A 20720-nucleotide genomic window follows, 5' to 3' on the forward strand; every position below is an offset into this window, starting at 1 on the left:
GAATAAATAAAGTGATACATTTTTCAAGGGCATACATAAAAACTGAGTGTTTATATCTGGCCCTAAAGTTTCTGTCCCTCACTTTTCCTGTTTGAAAGCAAAGTTATACTATGAACAGTACCTCAAAGCAGATGTTGAATGTTTATAGTCCTAAAATGTGTTGAAATCCTCTGAGTAAAGAGTATTACATGGGTGCTAGGACATATTTAACATTCTTTTTCAATTCTTTCAGAGTACTGTTTATGAATTTATGGGTGAATATATATCTCTAAATGCAGGATGAATGAGATGCTAACTATTTTTCAGGAACTGGTGTTAAGACTGAAGGCAGGGGTTCTTTCACCTTTTCAGTTGTACAATAGTAAGGCTTTAGAGCAAAACAAACTCTACTTTTAATTCTCATGGTTTAGCACAGACCTGATTTGTGGGCATACAGTCCTATTTATATGATGCATTATCCTTTCTAGGGCCAGCCTACTCAATTAAAATAAAATAACTTAAGGTTTTGATCCAAATCTCTTGATTTATGGGAAGTTGGCTATAGAATCAGCCAAGAACCATAGGACCAAAAGTCACAAGAGTTTTCATGAATTATTTTAGATCAATAAGGCCACAGTGTTGTTTTAGGAGTGCAATACGTGTTAAAGTGACTGTTGGATAAGAAGACTTAAGAAATTTGACCCAAAAAATGGTTTAAATCAAAGTGTTTCATAAAAGTCACCTCAGAATGAATGTAGCTATGTAACATGAAGCCATCTGTAACTACACATACTGCATATAATATAGTATATATGTAATGCCTCCAGCATAATATTTTTGTAGTAAAATGGTATATTATCAAAAGGGTATATAAGGGATTTTAGTAAACCATGACTCCTTTTTTTGATATCTCCTCTACTTTCCTGTATTTCTTCTAAACTGGGAAGGTAGTGACTGTATGATTCCAGAAACAGTGGGACTGACTCTGAATTGACATTATAGTTCATTGTTTGAGAATGGATTATGCTGAAAAGACAAATCGATTTCTAAAATAAGACTGTATTATTATGCATAGTTTCTGTCTCTGCTAGTAAAGATTTATTCTCTTTGTAAACAATAAATACATTTTAAGAAAATCAGGGTCAGCATTAGAAGGCAGCAAGCCTTGTTGGGCTGCAGTTCCCAAAGCATTTTTGTTTAAATTTAACAAAGCTACAGATCTTGGGAAGGATGAAGCTGAGCACCTGTGCAAGTCAAAACCAAACTGGACACTTTTTTGGTAGAGCATTGAGTACATACTAGCTGTATTTGATGGTTGGCTTCACAAAATCCAACTTCTGTGATGGTTAGGAAAAAGTATTTTTACAGGTAAAGAGGTTATTGGTTTTGTCTTACTTTGTTCTGGTAAATTTTCAAAAGAATGTTAGAGACTGTATGAGACCCATTTTTATGGTTTTATATGCACAGAATTATGACTTTTGTGACCAGATATCTCTTTACATACAAATGTATAAACCATCGTTTCAAATGTTTTGTGGTGCAGTTCAAGAGGTCCGTTTGAAAATTTCTTTCTATTTACCCTGTTTCATAATTGGTGCAGAATTTTTACATTCATGTGAAGGAAAGAAATACACTGAGTATTTTGGGGGTTTGCCATTTGCAAAAGCCTGCTTACTTCATATTCCCTTTTAGGTCTCTTCACAGTTTTCTAAACATGGCTATTTCAATTTTTCTTTGGCCTGAAAGTTGCCATACAGTGTTGGACCTTGGAGACAGAGCAAACACAGTGATTTTTAAGTTGCACAAACATAAACAATTACACCTTTACAAATTTATTCCATGGCACACATTTTGGTTCTGATCACTTCACATCCTGTTTTTTAAAGCTTGCATGAATACAGTATTTTTAGGCTATTAAGAAAATAGCATATTGGGTAGAAGACAGGTGTCTAAAGGTCAAAATGGCTTTGCTGGTAAAACCAGTGCAGTGCTACACATTTCTCACTTTACTGCTTTTCAGTCTGAGTCTCCAGGCCCGGTGGAGCTTTGCAAGTTTTACTAATAACCTCTATGCTGAGAATGTTCTGCCTGCAGAGCAGTGAAACTTACAGACCACCCCTCCTCACACCCATCCTGTGTTAGGGCTCCATTTGTAGTTATCACCCACAGTAACCATCCTGGTGTTAGGTTCCTGAATGTCCACTGAGTGTCACCTGTGGTGTCCTACTTGCCACCACTTTGAGGTGCATGTTAGAACAGAGAGAAGAACATAGCTTAAGGAAAGTCTATACAACTGTGAGAGCCTCTTCTATAAACATGATCCTTAAAATGATGCATGTCTCTCTCTTTGGATGTTTGGTTGCACAGGCAGGGCTAAAAGATAACAGCATCCCATTAATTTAGAAGAAAAATACTATTTTCGTCCTTGTGGCCTTCGTAAGCTGTTTCAAACTTTGCTCATAGTTGCAGTAAATTGCTAGATCTGTATTGATATTTATTTGCAATTGTCATTCTCATTTACACAGAGTGAGTGAAAAAGAGGATTATTTCAGACCTTGTTTTCAAGAGATTTTTATAAGTTCCTCTTTCCATTGCTTGTGCTGTTTTCTGTCTATATCGTATTTCTCTTTTTGTTAATTTGCAGCCCTCAGAAAGGCTGAAACAGTGAGTGCCAAGTACCACTCATCAAAAGATCATTTCCAAGTTGTATTAATCTTTTCCAACATATTTTCCTGCATGAAAAAGAAAAAAAAATACCTGCCAAAAACATTCTTTGGCACATAATAAAATAATTTTGGGTAGCAGACATTTACTCTGAATTCTTGGCAGAAGGTGAACAGGTCCAATATCCTAGAAAAAAAGGGTGTAACATTTAATATTAGTGAATAATCACTTCTACAAAACTTTAGGTAACTAGACATACTGTAATTTTACCTACAGCTAGGAATCCTTTTTTTATACGTCCCAGTGACTGTGAAAGAGCTTGTAATACAGGACACATTTCCCAGGGTTCTGGAAATAATTTTAATCGTTTAGCAATCCTAATCTTGAAACAAATGTGCAAGCCCTATTGTTCAGCTGATTTTTCTAAAAATATATTTCAACTGCAGTTCTCTATTTTAAATTGCTAATGTGTGTCCTTGTTAAGCCCTTTATGTAATTGCAAAGGTAAGTCTTCAAAATAAGCAGGCACTGCCAAAACCAGAGAGGCACTCTAGGATGTATTACTGAGAAACAGAAACCTCAACTAAGAGAAGAATCTCAGTCTGCTGTGAACAACAAACAAGATCTGGTGTAGGATTCTTGTCCACCGTTATTTTTTGTAACTGTTGGTAGGATCTTATCAGTGGCTTAAGGCACCAGACACTTACTGTGACCAAACATATTTCAAAGAAACTGGTTGTTCTTTTTGTGAAGCCTCTGCATATAATTTTTACAGATACATAATTCAGTTTAGACAAAAATCTGAGCAGAAGCAAGGATGGGGATCTATGTTACATTCTCAGCTCTCACTCAATGCATCATATAGAAGAGAAAATGCTAGGCTAAGATGGCAGCAGCAGTGAAGTATGGTGAAGAGCGTCATTGTATCCTCTTGGACAAGAAATTACGTCACTTGCCTCAAGAACTAGATTAGCATGTGCTAGACCCCAAATTAAGAAAATAAAGTTGTTCTAACTAAAGTTGTTTGCTTCTGGTTTTGCATACATAAATTGCATTCAAATCTGCCCTTAGGGATACATGTACCTTGCTTCTCTATATTGATAAATCTAGACCTACAGAAGTCTTCATTTAACATTAACTGTGTTGTTTGTACATCATTCATTTTTGGAGGAAATTATTGTGTTCGTGGTAGTATTTCATGGGGGGAGGGGGGTTGTGGACTTTGTTTTAACCGCTGTGATGGGGCTCTAATTTATTTCAGAACACCACATTGCACCACTCTGCCCTCCTTGCCTTCCTGCTTACATGGCACTCCCAGGACCCAAACATCAAACTCGGGATGAATGTTTTTCCACTGCTTGCATCTGGTTTCTTTGGCAAGCAGTTGTCTGGGCAGCTTTGGAGTTACTTGGGTTTGGTAACATGGTAAAGCAGCTGATGGGGTTGTATGTGAACGTCTGCTCCTCCAGCACATGATTTTCTTTTGACTCATAGCATGGTGGAATGTTTCTGCTTGATGTCTCTGAATCTCCCAGGAATTTTGCCCATATACCCATTTATGGTCACAAAGATGACTTTCCTTTGCCCTTCGTAACTTTTTTTTTTTTTTTTTTTTTTGCCATGCAGCCTGTATAGCTGTAGTCAGCTCTAACATGACTTCCATTCTTGCATGAATTGTTCTTTGGTCAAAGTCTCAGCACTAGTGCCACATACAAGACTTACCTTAAAGAAAACAGGCACTTGGGCAGCCAGAAAACTTGAGATTGCTGGTGGATCCCATTATAGCAGCTGCAGGTTGATTCTGCTGAGCCAGAAGTTTTAAAAATTTTAAAGCCTTCCTCATTTTTGTCTCCTCTACTTGCCAAATACTTTGAAGGGGAACACTGTGTTACTTCAGAGGTGAGGATTAGAGGAGCTCATATTGGAAATTTCCACAAAGAAAGACAACACAATGTCCGAGAAGTCAATTAAACAAGAAGTGCTGGTTATTTCCATGTGGAGATGGTTAAATTTGTAGAGAAAAAAAAGGGGTTGTCAAATAGTTTATGCCTTTTGTTTTTCTTCTCTCTTTTTTTAAAGTAATAACATACTAATCTAGTGATTTCCAGAAATTGAACTTAAGATGTCTGTATTTGCAAACCTCAGTCTGCACTGCTTGAGTTAAAGAAATAGGAAAATTTATTGAAGGAAATGACACAGATCTCCAAATGAAATCTCACTATCTTCCAGAACAGAAGGCCACACAGGGCATTAGTTACACAAAGATTTGTAGGAATGGCTTGTTACTTGTACTCAGTCTTGGGATAGAGGCTTCATCAAGATACCCAAGGTGTGTGTAAAAGGCAATTTGATGTTCATAATTCTTTATTCTCTGCTTCATTTTACAGTAGTAAATGTTTCAGCGAAGGATCCTATAGTGTAATTGAACCAAGTAATTTGCAAATAACTGAAAAACACGTGGGTTTTAAAAATTATTTGAACAGCAAGCTATTTAGATTAACTAGAGAAAATTAAGTCCATGTAGCTCACAAACAGAAAACTTTGTTCAACAGATCACTTAACTATGGCTCATCAGGGCATCCCCAAGGTAACTCCCAAGTAACCAGCAAAGACTGAAACAGTTCAAAAGTTGTTGCTTCCACAGACCCCTCTTTGTCATTCCCCTCACCCATACAAACACAGAAGTAGGTACTGTAGCTGCTACAACTCAAGGTTTCAGTTTTCCAAAAACATGCTTTTTGTGGTGCTAAAGAGATTGGGAAATGAGCACTTGGTGGATGTCAATTTTATCTGGAGCTGTGAGTGCCCGATGAGCCAGCCTGGGGAATACTCAACATCACCCCAGTTGCGAGCCTAAAAGGAGGAGTGCTTTGCTCCCAGAGGATGTGAGACACATCTCTGGAGAAGAAAAGTCATTCCCCAGGCTGTGTGGCTGCCCAGTTGCCTTTGCTATACCTAGATTTGACAGGCATTGCTGATGTGAGCCAGGCATATCGCAAACAATTAAAACTATGTAGCCTGCAGATCAAACAAGCATGCAACAAGCATCCTTGTGTTCATTAAATAAAACATAGTCATTTTATGATCAATGACAAATCTAGCCTCAAAGGGAAGCCATTTTTAACTGAAAAAGGAGCAGCCAAGGGAAAAATCCTCCATCATCTCCATTTTTGCAGTTATAGCAAAACCTATCAGTGAAATTTTGCAAAACGCAGTCCTACATATGCATTTTTTGGCACTGCCTAGGGCAAGAATTCCCAAATGGCTTTGTATGTACCACTGAGAGTATATACAGACACCTCAGTGTGGGAAAAGATATAGCACAGAACCGGGACCTGTTACCACTGTCAGTACAAAAAAAAGTGTGGGAATCTCTCAATTAGGAATTTCAGTCAGTTTTCAAGTCTATTTTTGACTTGGCATAACAATTTTTTAGGTATGGGGCGTCATTTAAGTAGTTGTTTTCTGCATTCATTATTTCCTCTCTGCTTTTATGCTCTGTAAGATGTTTCAAGTCCAACTATTCCACAGTTAAATCACCTCCATTCATACCAAGATCATCCAAGATGTGCACTGTTCATTTGGGTTTATTTTTCATACATGATAATGTATTTACAGATTATGCATAGCTTGATGGTTTCTGTTTTCCCATCTTTTTTGAGGCAGAAGAAACCTGGAAGCCATTCTCTCAAGTCTGCTGAAAGATGCCATTTAGGGCACTGGTCATGTCACAGCAAAAGTGACTGGTTCACTGCTATGAAACCTGTTCAGTGTGTTTTGTGTTCATGCTTTTAACCTTAAAAGCTCATAGTCTCACTGCATATGTCTTCAAAGGGTTTATTGCACTAAGATTTTGTCTACTGGTGCTATTTGAATAGAAATTTCTGTTTTATAGAGTGATTATTGCAGTCACCAGAGTGACAGAATTTATGAGAAAGAATGCATACGGACACGGATTTGCAACTTCCATTCATTTCACTGCTGCCACGGCATTTTCAGTTTGTGTCTGCTGTAATTTCACATCATCCCTACCACATCCTTTCTTCAGATCCCCACTTGCAGAGCACCTTCTGTCTCTGCTCATGCTCCCCAACTGCCTTGACAGACTGGAAGTGGGGGTGGTGCTTGTGTCTTGGCTTTGCATCCCCAGTGTAATTTCATGATCTTAGATGGAGGGCCAAGTTAAGAAGCTAACATTTTTCAAAAATTGCCTTTGTTTAATAGAAATCACCTTTTTGTAATACTGAACTATAGAGCTGCAACTTTGCTGTGTAATTCAGTGTACTTGAATGCAGAGCCCTGAAGAGAACTGATGACATCTGGTAACTGTAAAAATAAAGCTCAGGTGATTCTTCAGTGTTATCAGAAACCTGATGTAGGTACAGCTTCATTGAGAATTTTGTTGACTGTGTGAGATACTTCTAAAACCAGTCCACTTTCATATGAGCCTTATATAACTGTGGTAATACAAGAAATCAGGAGGGAATCAGCTATCTGTTGGAGGACTGGTTGGCATGTTTCTGTTGTTTTTCTTTTAACTACAGTTGTATGGGAGGACTTTTTCAAGAGGGGTGAGGAGCACCGTGTCCAGCAGCACCCATTCAAACAGTTTTGCTCCATTGATTTTTGCTATCCGATCTTGTCAAATAAAATCTTAGGAAAGTTTCTCACAACTGCTGGAGGTGTGTGAGTGAGATTGTTCCTCAGTAACAGCGTACCAGGAGTTTTGTGTTTCCTCATCTAACTGGTAATGTTTCATAATAGTTTCTCAGCATAGAGAGAAACAGTAAGATAACAAGTTTCTTTGCAAAAACACAAGTTTTGCACTGAGAAGTTTCTTCTTTCACATGCTATGAGGTGAGATGTTTTGCTCTCTGGGGATCAGGACTGAACAAAGAGGTTTAGCTGTGTGCACAATCATCTGTGTCCTGGCAAAGATGGGGCTTGAGATATGCCAGAAGCCAACTAAAAAGTCTGCAAGATACAAAATGGAATAATGAGGTGTAAAACATCATACTTAAAATTATGCCTGCCCCAGATCCACAGTCATGGTTTTCCACTTTTTTATTTTTTCCATCCATGTTAGTTGGTTGCCATTTTTATGCCATCCACCTGTTGTTTTAATCAGAGACCATGTTACAATTTTCTGAGCTGTTGACCTGCAAACCAGCTGCTGGGTATTTTAGCAGTCACCTTTAGTGCTCTTGGACAACAGCTTAATTTTCTCATTCTTATGTACATTTGCCAATTTATTTGTCATGCATTTTTAAGTCGTTCTGTTTTAAGAAAGATTTGTTGCCACTGTTGATTAATTCAAATACACAAAAATATAAATTAAGAGGGATCTGATTCGCTAATTCTGGTTAGTTGTATGCCATGCATTTATAGATACACATAGAGACTTCAGTGTTCGGTGATCAGGCCCTAGATCTCTCAGGTGCAGGCTGTGTATGCTCAGTGCTTGATTTCTTCCTCGTTGTGATGCCCAGTAATGGGCTTAGATGTCCTACAAAACTAATAACGAGGGAAAAACACTGCCCTGCAGATCTTACAGTCTTATTTTGCAGCAGGAGGTCCAGCAGCTCATAAACTAGACCAGGACATAAAGAGCAGTACAAAGTAAGAATTGGACATGCGATTACATAAATGATACTGCAGTTTTTCACTTTGGGTTTATATCTGTGCTATTTTTATGCCTTGTAATCCTATGGAATCCTGTTCATAGGTGGACCTGCCATTTCCTAAGAAGTGTCCAAAGCATCCCAAGCATCCCCCAAAACTGGGAGAGTGCCAGGAAGGAAAATTAGGGTTGGGAAGGGAGAAGATGGAGGCTGTTACCAGGAAAAAGAGAAAAGTAGCAGCAAAATAAAATGTGTAGGGGGAAGGGGAGAATCGGAGAAATACATACTTTGGTTTCAAATGTGGGAGGCATTCTGTTTCTCAGCTTGTTTTTGCTAGCTATCTATGTTAATAATTGAGCTAGCTGGAAAAATATCTTGAAAAGAGAGAAAGAAAGCAGTACTGTAGAGTGAGCCCAAAATCACATCCCCAGCCTGCACACAATTGGACATTGCAGTGATATGGGGGAAATCCCTTAACGGACAAAACTATAAATGAAACTAGTGTTGACAAGGGGAAGAGGCACAGCTATATTTAACTGAAGTATTTTCATTTGAAAGCTGCTTTCTTTTTCTTTTTGGGGGGGGTTTGTTGTTTGCTTTTTTTCTTGTCTAGTTGGTGGAGACTGTGAGGGCTCTTCCTGTTTGAGACAGTGCATGGGTGGTTTCTCCAAGGCTTTTAATGTTAGATTAATGCTCTGGAGACAGTGTGATGATAAATGGATTCCTACAGTTATATCTACATCCTGTTCCCCCTCCCCCCCTCCCGCAGCTGCCCCTCCGTACAGTCGCTCTGCAGCGCCTGCCTCCATACCCAGCAACAGTTCTGAGCAGCTTCAGCCACAATTTAAGGCAGCACTCTTTAAAGTTTGTCTGCTGAAATTCTTTACTTTTCAGTGCTGTCACCTTCACTGCCACTTACTTAGACAATAACAAAAATGAAACAGGGAAGAGAAAGACTTTTGGCTGAAGTACAGGCCACCTCACTGGCTTGTCATCTGCTGTGTGGCAGATCCCAATTAATTACTTTTGCTATTGCTGTTCACATACAGAAAATAGGTTTACAGGAATGGCCTTCTTGTAGTTTCACATTTTAACATCAGTGCTCTGCCCATCATATTGTACTAAGCAATAAATGAGCAGAGGATTTGAAGTCTCTTCCCTTAGTATGAGGGAATGGCTCCCCTGTGTCAGCTGCATCTACACCTTGATTTTGTACAACTTGCATGCTGGTAGGGATTTAAGTGCACAGCTTCAGCAAACACCCAACACTGAAATTCAGCAAGGGAAATGGAGATTTGAGGCACTTTTTTTTAGCTGGACCTGCCCTTGTGGCGATTGCTGGTGTCTATGTGTTTTGGGGGGTTTTGTTTCAGTTAGTGCAGTTATTTTTCTCTGCATGGGTTTCCATTTCTATATGGCTTCCCCTATATGTGCAGGGGAGGGGGATGGGTGGTCAGGGTGGCTCTGGTTGACCCCCCTGGCTCTGAGCAGCCAGCCCACATCGTTCTGCTTACACGGTAGCATCTCCCAGATATCAGGACAGAATTATTTTTAGACCGTGAAGGTGTATCTGACTGGTGCATTTAGATTTCATGTCATGGCTTCCTTTTCCTGCTCTCAGGTTTCTCCCACTCGGCCTTTACCTTCGGTATCGAGAGCCACATCAGCCAGTCCAACATCAACGGAACACTAGTGCCACCTGCCGCACTCATCTCCATCCTCCAGAAGGGGCTCCAGTATGTGGAGGCTGAGATCAGCATCAATGAGGTAAGTACCAGCCCTGCCACTGCCGCGCGCTGGGACGTGCTGAGCAGCACACCCCAGCAGCCCCGACACGAGCCACTCCCCAGCTTCTCCTCATCTGGGTTAATTTTATTCCTCGTACTTTGCCCCATCCCAGCAGAGAGCCAGAAAGCTGTGAGAGAGAGACACACATTACAGTTTTTTAGCTGTGGCATTGAGGCATTCTCTGCACTGCTTAGATGGATATTAGTGGTGTTTCTGCTACCCCAGCCAACAAATCCAGGGTGCGCAGGTTCTTGCAGCAAACAAGAAAAGGTGCCTGTGTTTACAGTCTTGCGTTTTCAAGGTTATAGCAGAATTTGGCAGGAAAAACCTGAAGCATAGATTAAAGCTTCACTCCCTGACACTTCCTAGCAGGCAGCACTGAGAACATGCAAGCCATGAGAAGCCTGATCAAAAATCCACAAAGGTCACTGGAGAGTGATTTCAGTGACTTTGGCTCAGATCATGTGAGATGAGGCATCATGAGGCATGGTGAAACAGGTGCGTGTAAATTCTGACTGTGGCTGGGGTGCAGGTTTTCTGCAGGGATTGTATGAGCAGCCACAAACTGCCTCTGTTCTCCTTGAACTGCCAGGGGAAACAAAGAAGGGATGTGGGAAAAGCCAGGGGTTTTGCCCTGCCATCCTTAAAGACATGGTGCTTTGAGAGGGAGTGAAGCGTGACAGATAAGCAAGTACTGCATTACAAGATTTTTATGATAGATATTTGTGATTCACAAACATCTGTAAAAAATATTAATACAAAGAAGCTATTGCTTTTTCCTATATACCTGAATGTAGCATGTGAACAGCATGGGTGAGAACAAAGGAGTATAAAATAGAGAAAAGGCCGTTTGCAATGTGTAGTTTGGAAACTGATTTTATTCAAACATTCTGTATGGTTTTTCTTCTTATGCCTCGATACTGTATATAAGATTTGTGTATGTGTTATTTTCTAACTGGGGCAATGACATTTGACATTCACGCCAAGCTGCACTTTGATGCAGTTGTAATAACAAACCAGTGTTAGGAAGCTGTCTCAATTTGCTGTTACTTAACATTTTGCCTCATGCCTGAAATTGGAGCTACCCAATTAGAAACTTCCAGCTCTGAACAGCACCTATAGCGGGTCAGGTTGTAGGGGCCTGCTCTTACCCAGCTTCAAGACTTTCCCTAAAATGAGAGAATAATCTGAAAATATGCCTGTTGTCACCAGTAAGATTTATGTTGCTCTCATCATGGTTTGATTCAGGTTGAACAGGGCCCTGAGCAACCTGGTCTAGTGGAAGGTGTCTTTGCTCGCGACAGGGACCTTGGAACTGTATGACCTGTAAGCTCCTTTCCAACCCAAGCCATTCAATGATTCTGTTCAAATACGTACTGTTAAGTATGTTACAGCAAAGCAAAGGCCATTCTTGCTACATCTGAATCCCAGTAAGGGCTACATAAATGCTTCTCTGTGTGTTTCTTTTCTACGTGTATTACTTAAGAGTGGCAAGTAATCAGTAAGACTATAAACTAGTGTGTATAAAATTATTGTTTATGATCTGTTGAAAGGCAGTCATGTAAATAGTCCAGTGAGCACATTTACATATGAAAATGTAAGATGTCAGGATCTGTTGGCAAACATTTTGTTTATTGTGCAGCAAGAATTTGAGTCAAGATTCAAATAAATTTTGGCAGAGACATAAAAAAACGTTGAGGAGAAAGAGAGATTATGTTTTCTTCTCTAATGACTGTCTCCCTACTTTTTCTTCCCCATGAGGAAACAAGTATGTATTATCTTAATATTATAATTATAAGGGGTAATTCAACAACTAGTTAAGCAGAAACATACCAGTCAGGCAAGCAACTATTTTTCTTTATTAATTGTTCTTACCTGTTGAAGATTATATTGTTTACCATCTACATTATCTATCCATTTCCAGTTCTTACTTGCTCTTTCTCAAGAACAAAGCTTTCACCACTGGATCATTATTATTTCAAAGAATTGAAGGGAGTTTGCAGAAGATTGGCAAAAAGGCACTTTATAAAGACTACTAAAATCTTTCCCCTGTATTTAAGATAATAAGAAAGTGAAAGCGAAGAAAAGCTAAGTCAGTATAGTCTGTATTAAGTCTTAAACTTTAACTTAAACAGCGCTTAAAAGTTTACTCAATTGGTCATGGAAGCTGAAGCCTAATTTGCAGAAACCAAAATGAAAGTCATAACTGTTATGAATAAAAGTAGTGGAATAAAAGAAAAATAATGGTAAGGTTGTCTTGTATGATCAGCTACAACTGGTGGTGCTGGGCTGAAAAACACTGTGTAAGAAACCACTGAATTTGTGCATGCATCATGTTTTGGCTGAGGTTTATTATGCATCATCCGCTTCTGTTCCATTCCTATGTTCCTGCAAATGTAGGAAAACAAACAGTTTAACCAAAGTCTGTTTGCCTTTGTCATGGTTTTAGCCATGACTCTCTTTTTTCAAACAGAAAACAAAGTGAAACTTTCTGACACAGCTTAACTTCTTTTGCATCTATAAAGCATTTATATGGTTAAACTTTCTGTAAAATTCCAATAAATTACTTTTCCAGTGATCAGATTCCTGAGTGGACCATGAGTACCACCGTCACAGATCTGAGAGAGAGGCAGTCCATAGTCCTGTGGCACTATTCATTAAGTCAAAGTGTAGTATCTTCACACAGCCTCGTTTTGTGACTCTTTGCCAACCTGAGAGGCAAAATCCTAAACTTGGGGTTTCCCTTCTGCTTGTTTTCCCTGCAGGATGGTACAGTATTTGATGGCAGGCCAATAGAGTCCCTGTCTCTGATAGACGCGGTGATGCCTGATGTCGTTCAGACCCGACAGCAAGCGTTCAGAGAGAAGCTAGCGCAGCAACAAGCCAGCGCTGCGGCAGCGGCAGCAGCCACGGCAGCCACAGCGGGAGCTACGACAACTGCTGTTTCCCAGCAGAACACACCAAAGAACGGAGAAGCCACTGTGAATGGAGAGGAGAATGGGGCACATGCAATAAGTAAGCCAACATGCAGCTGCCCTGCCACTGCTGGGCAGTTTGTGTTTCAGTAGTATTCTTGTACTTAGTTGCAAGGTGGGTGCAAGGTGTGTTTTCTGCTAGGTAGTAGAGCTAAGGGCATTCCAGGAGGGTGCGGCATTTCTAGAAGGGCTGCTGAGTAAAACTGATATTTCACATCACAGTGCTGTGTTTTACCTGTCTCTGAGAATCTGAAAACTTCAGATAGCTTCACAATTGCAAGTTGAAGACAGGTTCAAAAAGTGGAGCTATATGCTCTCTCCTTGGAGCAGGCTACCCAAACTTTTATTATCAGCCTTCTAGATGCTTTTAGATATTGGGTAAAAACTGGGCTGTAGCCAAAGCTTGTCATTTTGGCCAGGCTAGGAGATGGGTTGAGAGTCTGGGACCTTGTCTTGGTTTGAAAGACAGGCGTCTGCCAAGGGAGGCAGGAACCTCCTTTGAAACGGAGAATATGACCCCCTTCCCTCTGAATTATTATAACTTTGAAATTAAGGGGCTTTCAGGCAAAGATATGGGAAAAGGAGTAACAGTGCTTTACTAGTATGCATATGGATAACAAGGCAAACAAACAACAATAATAGCAGCAGCAAGAACAAACAGAACCAGAACCCAGTGCCAGCCTTCTCTCGACTGTCGGGCCTTCCCCGTCAGCGCACTTCCGCTCGCAGCCGGCAGGGGCGCTTGTGGCTCCTGGCCAGGCAGGTGCAATGGCTCCCCCGCGGCTGCAGGGGGCGCTGTGGCGAGAGCGCGACCACCTCTCCATGTGGTGATGGCGGCTGAGCCGGCAGAAGGGATGGAGAAGGGGCTTGCTTTACAAGCCCACAGGAGCAGTCAGTCCCGGTGCCCCTCTGGAGAGCGAAATGAGCTGTAGCAGGAACCTCAGAAGCAGCAAGGGTAGGAGAAGACAGCAGCACAGAGCCTTGCAGTGGTGGTGAATTCTCCCTGCAGTGGCCGCAGCCTGTTTTCCCTCCAATGCCAACAAGCAAGAGAGACCTAGGAGCTGTGCCCAGCCCCTTCCCCCAGCCCAAACCTTGAGGTATCTCTGCCCCTCCAAGAGAAACCCCTCAGCTAAGAGAGCAGCCAGCCACACCCTTCCCCTGAACCATGGCAACTACTTTTGTCTCTCTTAAATATTGGTTGTTATTGTCACTTAGCAACATATGGGAGAAAACTCCCTGAGAGAAAGAAAACATAAGAAGCAATCCTAACCTCCAACAGATCTACAAGCCCTGTCTGTGTAATTGTTGTGTGATCAGTGCATAGCCTTGTGTGATCAGTGCATAGCCTAGTAGCTGTCTTGTGATCATCCATAGCCTTGGCATGGTCCTTGGCCCAGTGGTCCTTGGAACAGCTTCTGTTCATGTATGGTGTGGCCAAGCACCAGCGTATCCATAGTCTTATTGTCATGGTCATTAGCCCAGTTTGGACTCTACCAGCTATCCATTCCCGAACAGCATTGCTGAGCACATGTGCCAAGGACCATTCCCAGCAAACAGCTTAGATGCAGCCAACCTGTCTTGAAGGCACAGAGGAAAATTGTTCCTTGGCCTTTTACTTAATAGCACATGCTTAGTCATACAGTCCACTGCAAGTATCCAATTGAAGGTCCTACCTTCCTGAGATTTCCTTAGTATTTGGGAATAGTTGGTTCTCAAGAGCGCTGAATTCACCTTTGTTCATGGTGACTTAAGGGAGACTGCGCTCATGTATTAGTCTTCCAAAGCCAGACATACCCAGCATGGAGTGGGACCTACCTCCTTGGGTAACTAGATCCTGATGACTGTGCTAACACTGTGGGACAGAGGGGATTACCAGTTCTGGTTTCTGTGTGCAAGGCCCATTGCCTACTGGCTGACTTCTGAAACCAGCCCTTCCTGCCCGGTTGTCTTCCAAGAAAATTCTAGAGAAACATGCATGGCACGTTTTGTAGGCAGTCTTAAGAGCTCTTTGGCTTAGAAAAGGTGAGGACTATAGTTAGGTAACAGATTTTATTAGTTCTGCAGTGTAGATGCCTTTATCAGTCTCCACCTTCTCTTCAGTCTGAATAGATTCCTCTGTGGGTCAGTGAGAAAAATGCTTTCAAACCAGGATTTCCTTCAGAGAATTCCAGTTAGACGAGTTAGTTCCTCCAGTAAAAATGCAATTATTTAAATAACGTTTTTTATTTGAGAAAGCAAACGCAAAAAAGATCTGAACATTTTAAAAATATTAATCTGTTCTTAGACTATGGGTTGCTTATGTTTGACTTTCAACTAATCCTCTGCTTTGAAACTGAACTAATTTCATATGTGAAGGGGTACAAACAAATTAAAGTACTGGTAAATGTATCAAATGCTGGCATTTTGTTTGTTGACAGGTCCTCAGCTGACATCTGAAAATTTTAGGGGAATGTTTCGCTGTCTCAGGGCCAGAAAAAACCAAATTCTTAAGGTAGAAAACTGATTATCAGTTCATCACTAAAAGAGAACCTCTCACACTTATTCCCTTCTGCTCCAAAAAAAATATATGTACTATTGTATTAACAAAAGGAAGGCCTTAAAGATCATTTCATGTTTATAGCCACACTGTAAGCCTTGATGTCTCAAATCTGACATTTTCTACTTTAAAAAAAAATAATTCTCATATCTATTTTTAACAGCAGGATTTTCACAAAGAGTTACAGACCTTTTCTTGGAATGTTGAGAAGGACTTTTCCTGGGAGAAAAAAAAATCATGGGAGACATACTGAGTAGAAAAGACTGCTGATATGAAAGCTGCAAGAAACTTCCCAAACCCTCATTTTTACCATTGTTATATTCCATAGACCTGGCATATATTGGGACAGATTTAAATAATGTGCTAGTCCTTAGTCATAACCTGGAAGTCACCCAAATATCAGCCTGTCATAAAAAGGCAGGATGAGTGGAGCAGGAAAAAGAGATGTCTCTAAGAAATTAACTAGTTTGCATTTATTCTGGTATGGAGTTCTCCCTGACACTCTCAAGTCTTTCCAAAAAGGTTTTAAAATATTTAGTATAATATGATATATTTTTGTATGTGGCATTACCAATATAATATGATAGATTTAAGAAAGAGAGGAGACAGAAAACAATAACAACAGTTTGAGGTGCAGATACAAATACTAAATAAAAAAAGTCACTGCCTTGTCTTGTTGCATCCCAAGTAATGTTCTCAGTTTTAAGTCACTTTAAGTGTTACAGGAAAAAATAAAAGTCAGCATGTAGAAATGGAGCCAAACTTTGGATTGTTTTCCAACTCAGATATTTTTAGTGTCATTTGTTTCATTATATTTGTAAGGATTGGCTTGGGTTTAAGAAAAATAAAGCTCTGGAAAGAGGACCAAGCCCTGTTCCTTTATTAAAACTACAGCTATAAAGAACAACTTCAGTGAAAGGCCTCTCAAAGATGTAAGTAAAAAACAAAACCAAAAGGTATTTCCTGAGTAAAGACAGGGTTAGCACTCATAAGATCTTTAAACTGTGTTTTTTTCCTTTGGAGGAAATAGTTAATATTACTCACCAATGTGTTAGAATTTTTATTTTTACATTAAAAGAAAACCCTCAATCGTAATACTTTGGGGTAATATGACTTCTAATTTCCAGTCATTTGGGATTTTTAATACATTTGAGGAAAAGAATTATAATATAATGTAGACTATAGCCAAGGATCCCCTGGCCTTTAGAAAGTGTTTTGTGTTAACATTTGGACAGAGTCCTTCCCTGTGTGACCCAAAGACTTACGTTTTTCACCTGAGGCTCAGCTGCACTTGGTAGAAATGCCTTCTCTTTCAGAGAACCCCTCAGGGCAATTCTGTGCAAAAAGATCTTAACTGAAGAAAACGTTCTGCTTGGAAGGTACTTTAAAACAAAAGAAGCCTGTTCTTGATGGTTACTGCATCTCACTTACCTATTTATTCTCATTCCCCATGCACACATTGTAGCTGCATCCATAGGAAAGCCAAATTCTCAGGTGAGACCAGGGCTCCCAAGAGCTCGTGCTGCATAAAGGAACTTGTCGCTCTTATGAGGGTGCCAGTTTGTGCTCAGGGGTTTCTGCAGTTTTTTGTTGTTACCATAATCATATCAGTCATATATTGCTAGTGTCTATCTGAATCTGGTAAGAGCCTGAGGCAGTATCACAGAGGCATGAACTGTCCTGTTTGTTCAGTGGGGCGTTTTAAGTTTTGTGCTGAACAGTAACACTCTAAATATGAATGTTCCTGACTACTGATGCAAATAGGAAGAAAACACATAAAATGTGAACATTTGCAAATTATTTATGAAAGACTTCTCATCCTTCCCTCTCTTTTCTCCTGAACCAACAAAGCTGTACTGTAAAAATCATTACTGGAAGATACAATACAAAATAATTCTGCAGGTATTTCATTTCTCCCAGAGGCCAGTTGGTCTTGCATGTACTAATGCAGGTATCAGCTAATCAAGGTTCCTTTTTCACAGCATGACTATTCGTGGGGGGTTTTTCAGAGCAATTAATAACATTCAAAGTGTGTGTCTAGGTTTCTCCATGTGGACATGTACAAACAAAAAATATTCCTGAGTATCAGATGACTTTGCTCTGATAGCACTTCTTGACTCTGGGCCTTGGAGTAATGCTGCTTCCCAGCTGTCGTTTGGTTTTAATCGAGAGCGAAAAGCAGCCCTGCCTTTAGAGGCAGGCAGGTAACAGCAGGATCTGATGTCGTAAGAGTAGCATCTCATTTAAATTTTTCAAATTAAGGTGCTTGAAATATCTTCTTGATTTACCCCCAGCTTCTCGTTCACACTGTTAACAGGACACAGATGAATGCATAGCCATTGTCATGCTGCTGTTTTTCTCATTAAAATATGCTTAAGCATAGTGAATCTGTGCTGTCCTGAGAAATAGAGGATTGTGAGTTCTGGGCTTTTATTTTCTGGTGGGTTTTAATAGTGCTTCACTCTTCAGTGCCTGACTGCCCGGAATATCAAAGATCCCAGCTGCTGGTGTCAGGCTAAATCTTGAGTACTGGTACATCTCAACAGTATTAATTTTAGCAGTGATACACATAGGGAATTATCAAGGACAATGCTTAACACAGGGACCCAGCATAGGTACAGATTTTACAAATAGGCATTTCTAATGTTTATGCAACAAGTCCATAGGTAATAAGTGTAGTCAAAAATACAGATCTTTTTAATTAGAAATAAGCTGTGAAACTACTGTTAGTTGTTTTCTGATTTTAATACTTGATTCTAAGTAACTCATGTAGATTCCATTCCATCTGTGGCATGGATGTGGCACAGACATAGTTTTAGGGTGCTAACCAAGTACGCAGTGAGAAGTGCTACTTGTGTGACTCAGCAGAAGTTAGGCAGAGCCAAACCAGGTATGTGAAAGCCCAGGTTAGGGTAGAAATCTGTAGATCTTCCTCCCGATGGCAGTTGTGCAATGTCACAGTCTGTTTCACCAGTTGATGGGCAATAGCTTAGCAGAGCTGGAGTATCAGGACAGATGGCTGATTTTAAATGCCATAAACATGCAGCAATAAGGGAGCATAATTATTCTACTTGCGAACCTATGGATCTCCATATGTGATTAAAGAATGACTAACTGAAAGACTTAACCCAGAAAGAGAACTTGCATTTTGATCAGTCAGAGCAGATCAGCTGGCCAAGGCATTGGTTAGGTAACAGGAGGCTGCCAGCTACTTGCTCTTGGATGTGCTTTCTGCAAAATGGGCCACACTTGTGTGTGTAGCATCTGCTGTCTGCTGTTTCAGTGTGTCACCTGTCCTTGGCTGGTGTTTTGTTTGTAGAGGATAATAATCTTGTGTTACTGCCAGGAAGTGTAGCTAGAGCTTAATGAGGAAGATTTACACAGAAGCAGGAGAAGTCTGGAGTAAAAACATGGATCATGATGCAAGTTGGAATGAATTGTTGTTACTAAGAGAAATCCATCATTTTAAATTCGCTTTTTTTTGCTCAAGGCAGTAAAAGAACTTTATACAAACAAAGTTATTTAGACTGCAGTCTAAAGAACTACAGAGTTACAGCATGCAGATTAAGTATATCTATGACTCATTTAGTACCTTTGTGTGTATTTATGATATCCTTGAGAAGGTGATCACTCACCATTTCTCTGATGTGCTCCAGGAATGAAGCCCCTACTCAGTATATTTTTTTTGTCTGTGAGTAGCATAGGTATTACTTACAGGAGACTGTGTAAGAAAATATAAGTGCTTTATGTTATTTTTTTTAATTATTTTAATAAACCTGTAAGTAATTTTTAATTAAACCAGCTTCAAAAGAAAAACTACACTGAAATGAATGCTGAGTATTTGGGGGAAGAAAAGCTTTGTAGATTTATACAAAATATTTTGGAAAGCTCTACATTTTGAGGAAATGACATAAATTTGAATCACCAGAGAAAAACAAATAGAGTAATATTGTCAGGGACACAACACAGAATATATTAATAATTATGGTGTATATGCTGCTGTAAGCTTTAGGCTTTGGATAGCTAGCATGTTTTTAAAGCACACCTAACTGCATCTTGTAAACTATTTATTCTGATATATCTCCTTACAGATAATCATTCAAAGCCAATGGAAATTGACGGGGATGTTGAAATTCCTCCTAACAAAGCAACAGTCCTTCGGGGCCATGAATCAGAGGTGTTCATCTGTGCCTGGAACCCTGTCAGTGACCTGCTAGCATCTGGGTAAGACAGTGACTGAAACCAGCTGCTGCAATTAGAGAAGATTTAGAGATGCAAGAACTTGCAGGTGCATTTGGGACGTGAATGAATATTCTCTGGGCTGTTTTATCAGCGTGCAGCAGTGGGTTTTTTTCAGCAGTACCATACCTGTATAACAGCCAAGTAATATAAGGTGACGCCGAATATGAAGGATTTGTACATTGAAGATGTAAATTCTGTGGTCCTGAATGCACAAAAATTTTTAGAAATATTTTTAAAATAATTTGGATAATTCTCAGAATATTTGAAGTTCATGTAATCTACTGCTCTTAGTTACTGGTTCACACTGGGATCTCAGAAAGTCATTGGTATCTGCCAGGTTTTTTCGAAAGTATGGAGATGAGGGGGCTTCAGACTGGACGAAAGTTTGTTCAGTGAGCTGAACAGTACACAGTGGTTTAAGGGAATGTTGTGGTTTAGTGTCACTGGAGTCCAGTTTATCCTCTGCAGGATTGCTCTGCAATGACCACCACAGCATCCTAAGTGGGATGATCAGGAGACTGACTTACAAAAGCACTTTTGATCCAAACAAAAGCACAATTATAAATGTACTCTGAGAGCTGTATGCAAGCACTGGTGGAATCTGTGTTCATGCTTAAACTTTAACATGAAGACTAAATTTAAGAAGTCTAACTGGCAACATAGAGTAAACTGATCTAAGTTAGAGGAGGTAAATCACTCAGAGTTACTTAGCAGTATTAGAATATTTTCCTCACAAGGAAGAGGAGAGTCCTTATTTTATTTCTAGCTTTTTTGCAAGATTATCAGAATAGTCTTCTAACCTTTGTTCGCTTAGTACATGAAAACAAGGAATTACAGTATAAATGGAAAGAAAAATAAAATAAATTCCATGTTGGATGAACAGCAGAGATCTCCAAGAGAGTGAAGATAGAAATT

General features: G+C 39.9%; 1 protein-coding gene across 2 annotated transcripts in view; it reads left to right on the plus strand.

Moving 5' to 3' along the window:
• The window catches only part of TBL1X (transducin beta like 1 X-linked), a 193046-nt gene that overhangs the window by 145906 nt on the left and 26420 nt on the right, over window positions 1-20720 (plus strand). For both annotated transcript variants that reach the window (XM_082278853.1, XM_082278854.1), the window contains 3 exons: window positions 9886-10031; window positions 12818-13067; window positions 19655-19787. In XM_082278853.1, the coding sequence (XP_082134979.1) occupies window positions 9886-10031; window positions 12818-13067; window positions 19655-19787 (529 nt within the window). The remainder of the gene's footprint in view (window positions 1-9885; window positions 10032-12817; window positions 13068-19654; window positions 19788-20720) is intronic.

Source organism: Coloeus monedula (genome assembly GCF_965178545.1).
Source record: "Coloeus monedula genome assembly, chromosome: 3".
Classification (NCBI taxonomy): Eukaryota; Metazoa; Chordata; class Aves; order Passeriformes; family Corvidae; genus Coloeus; species Coloeus monedula.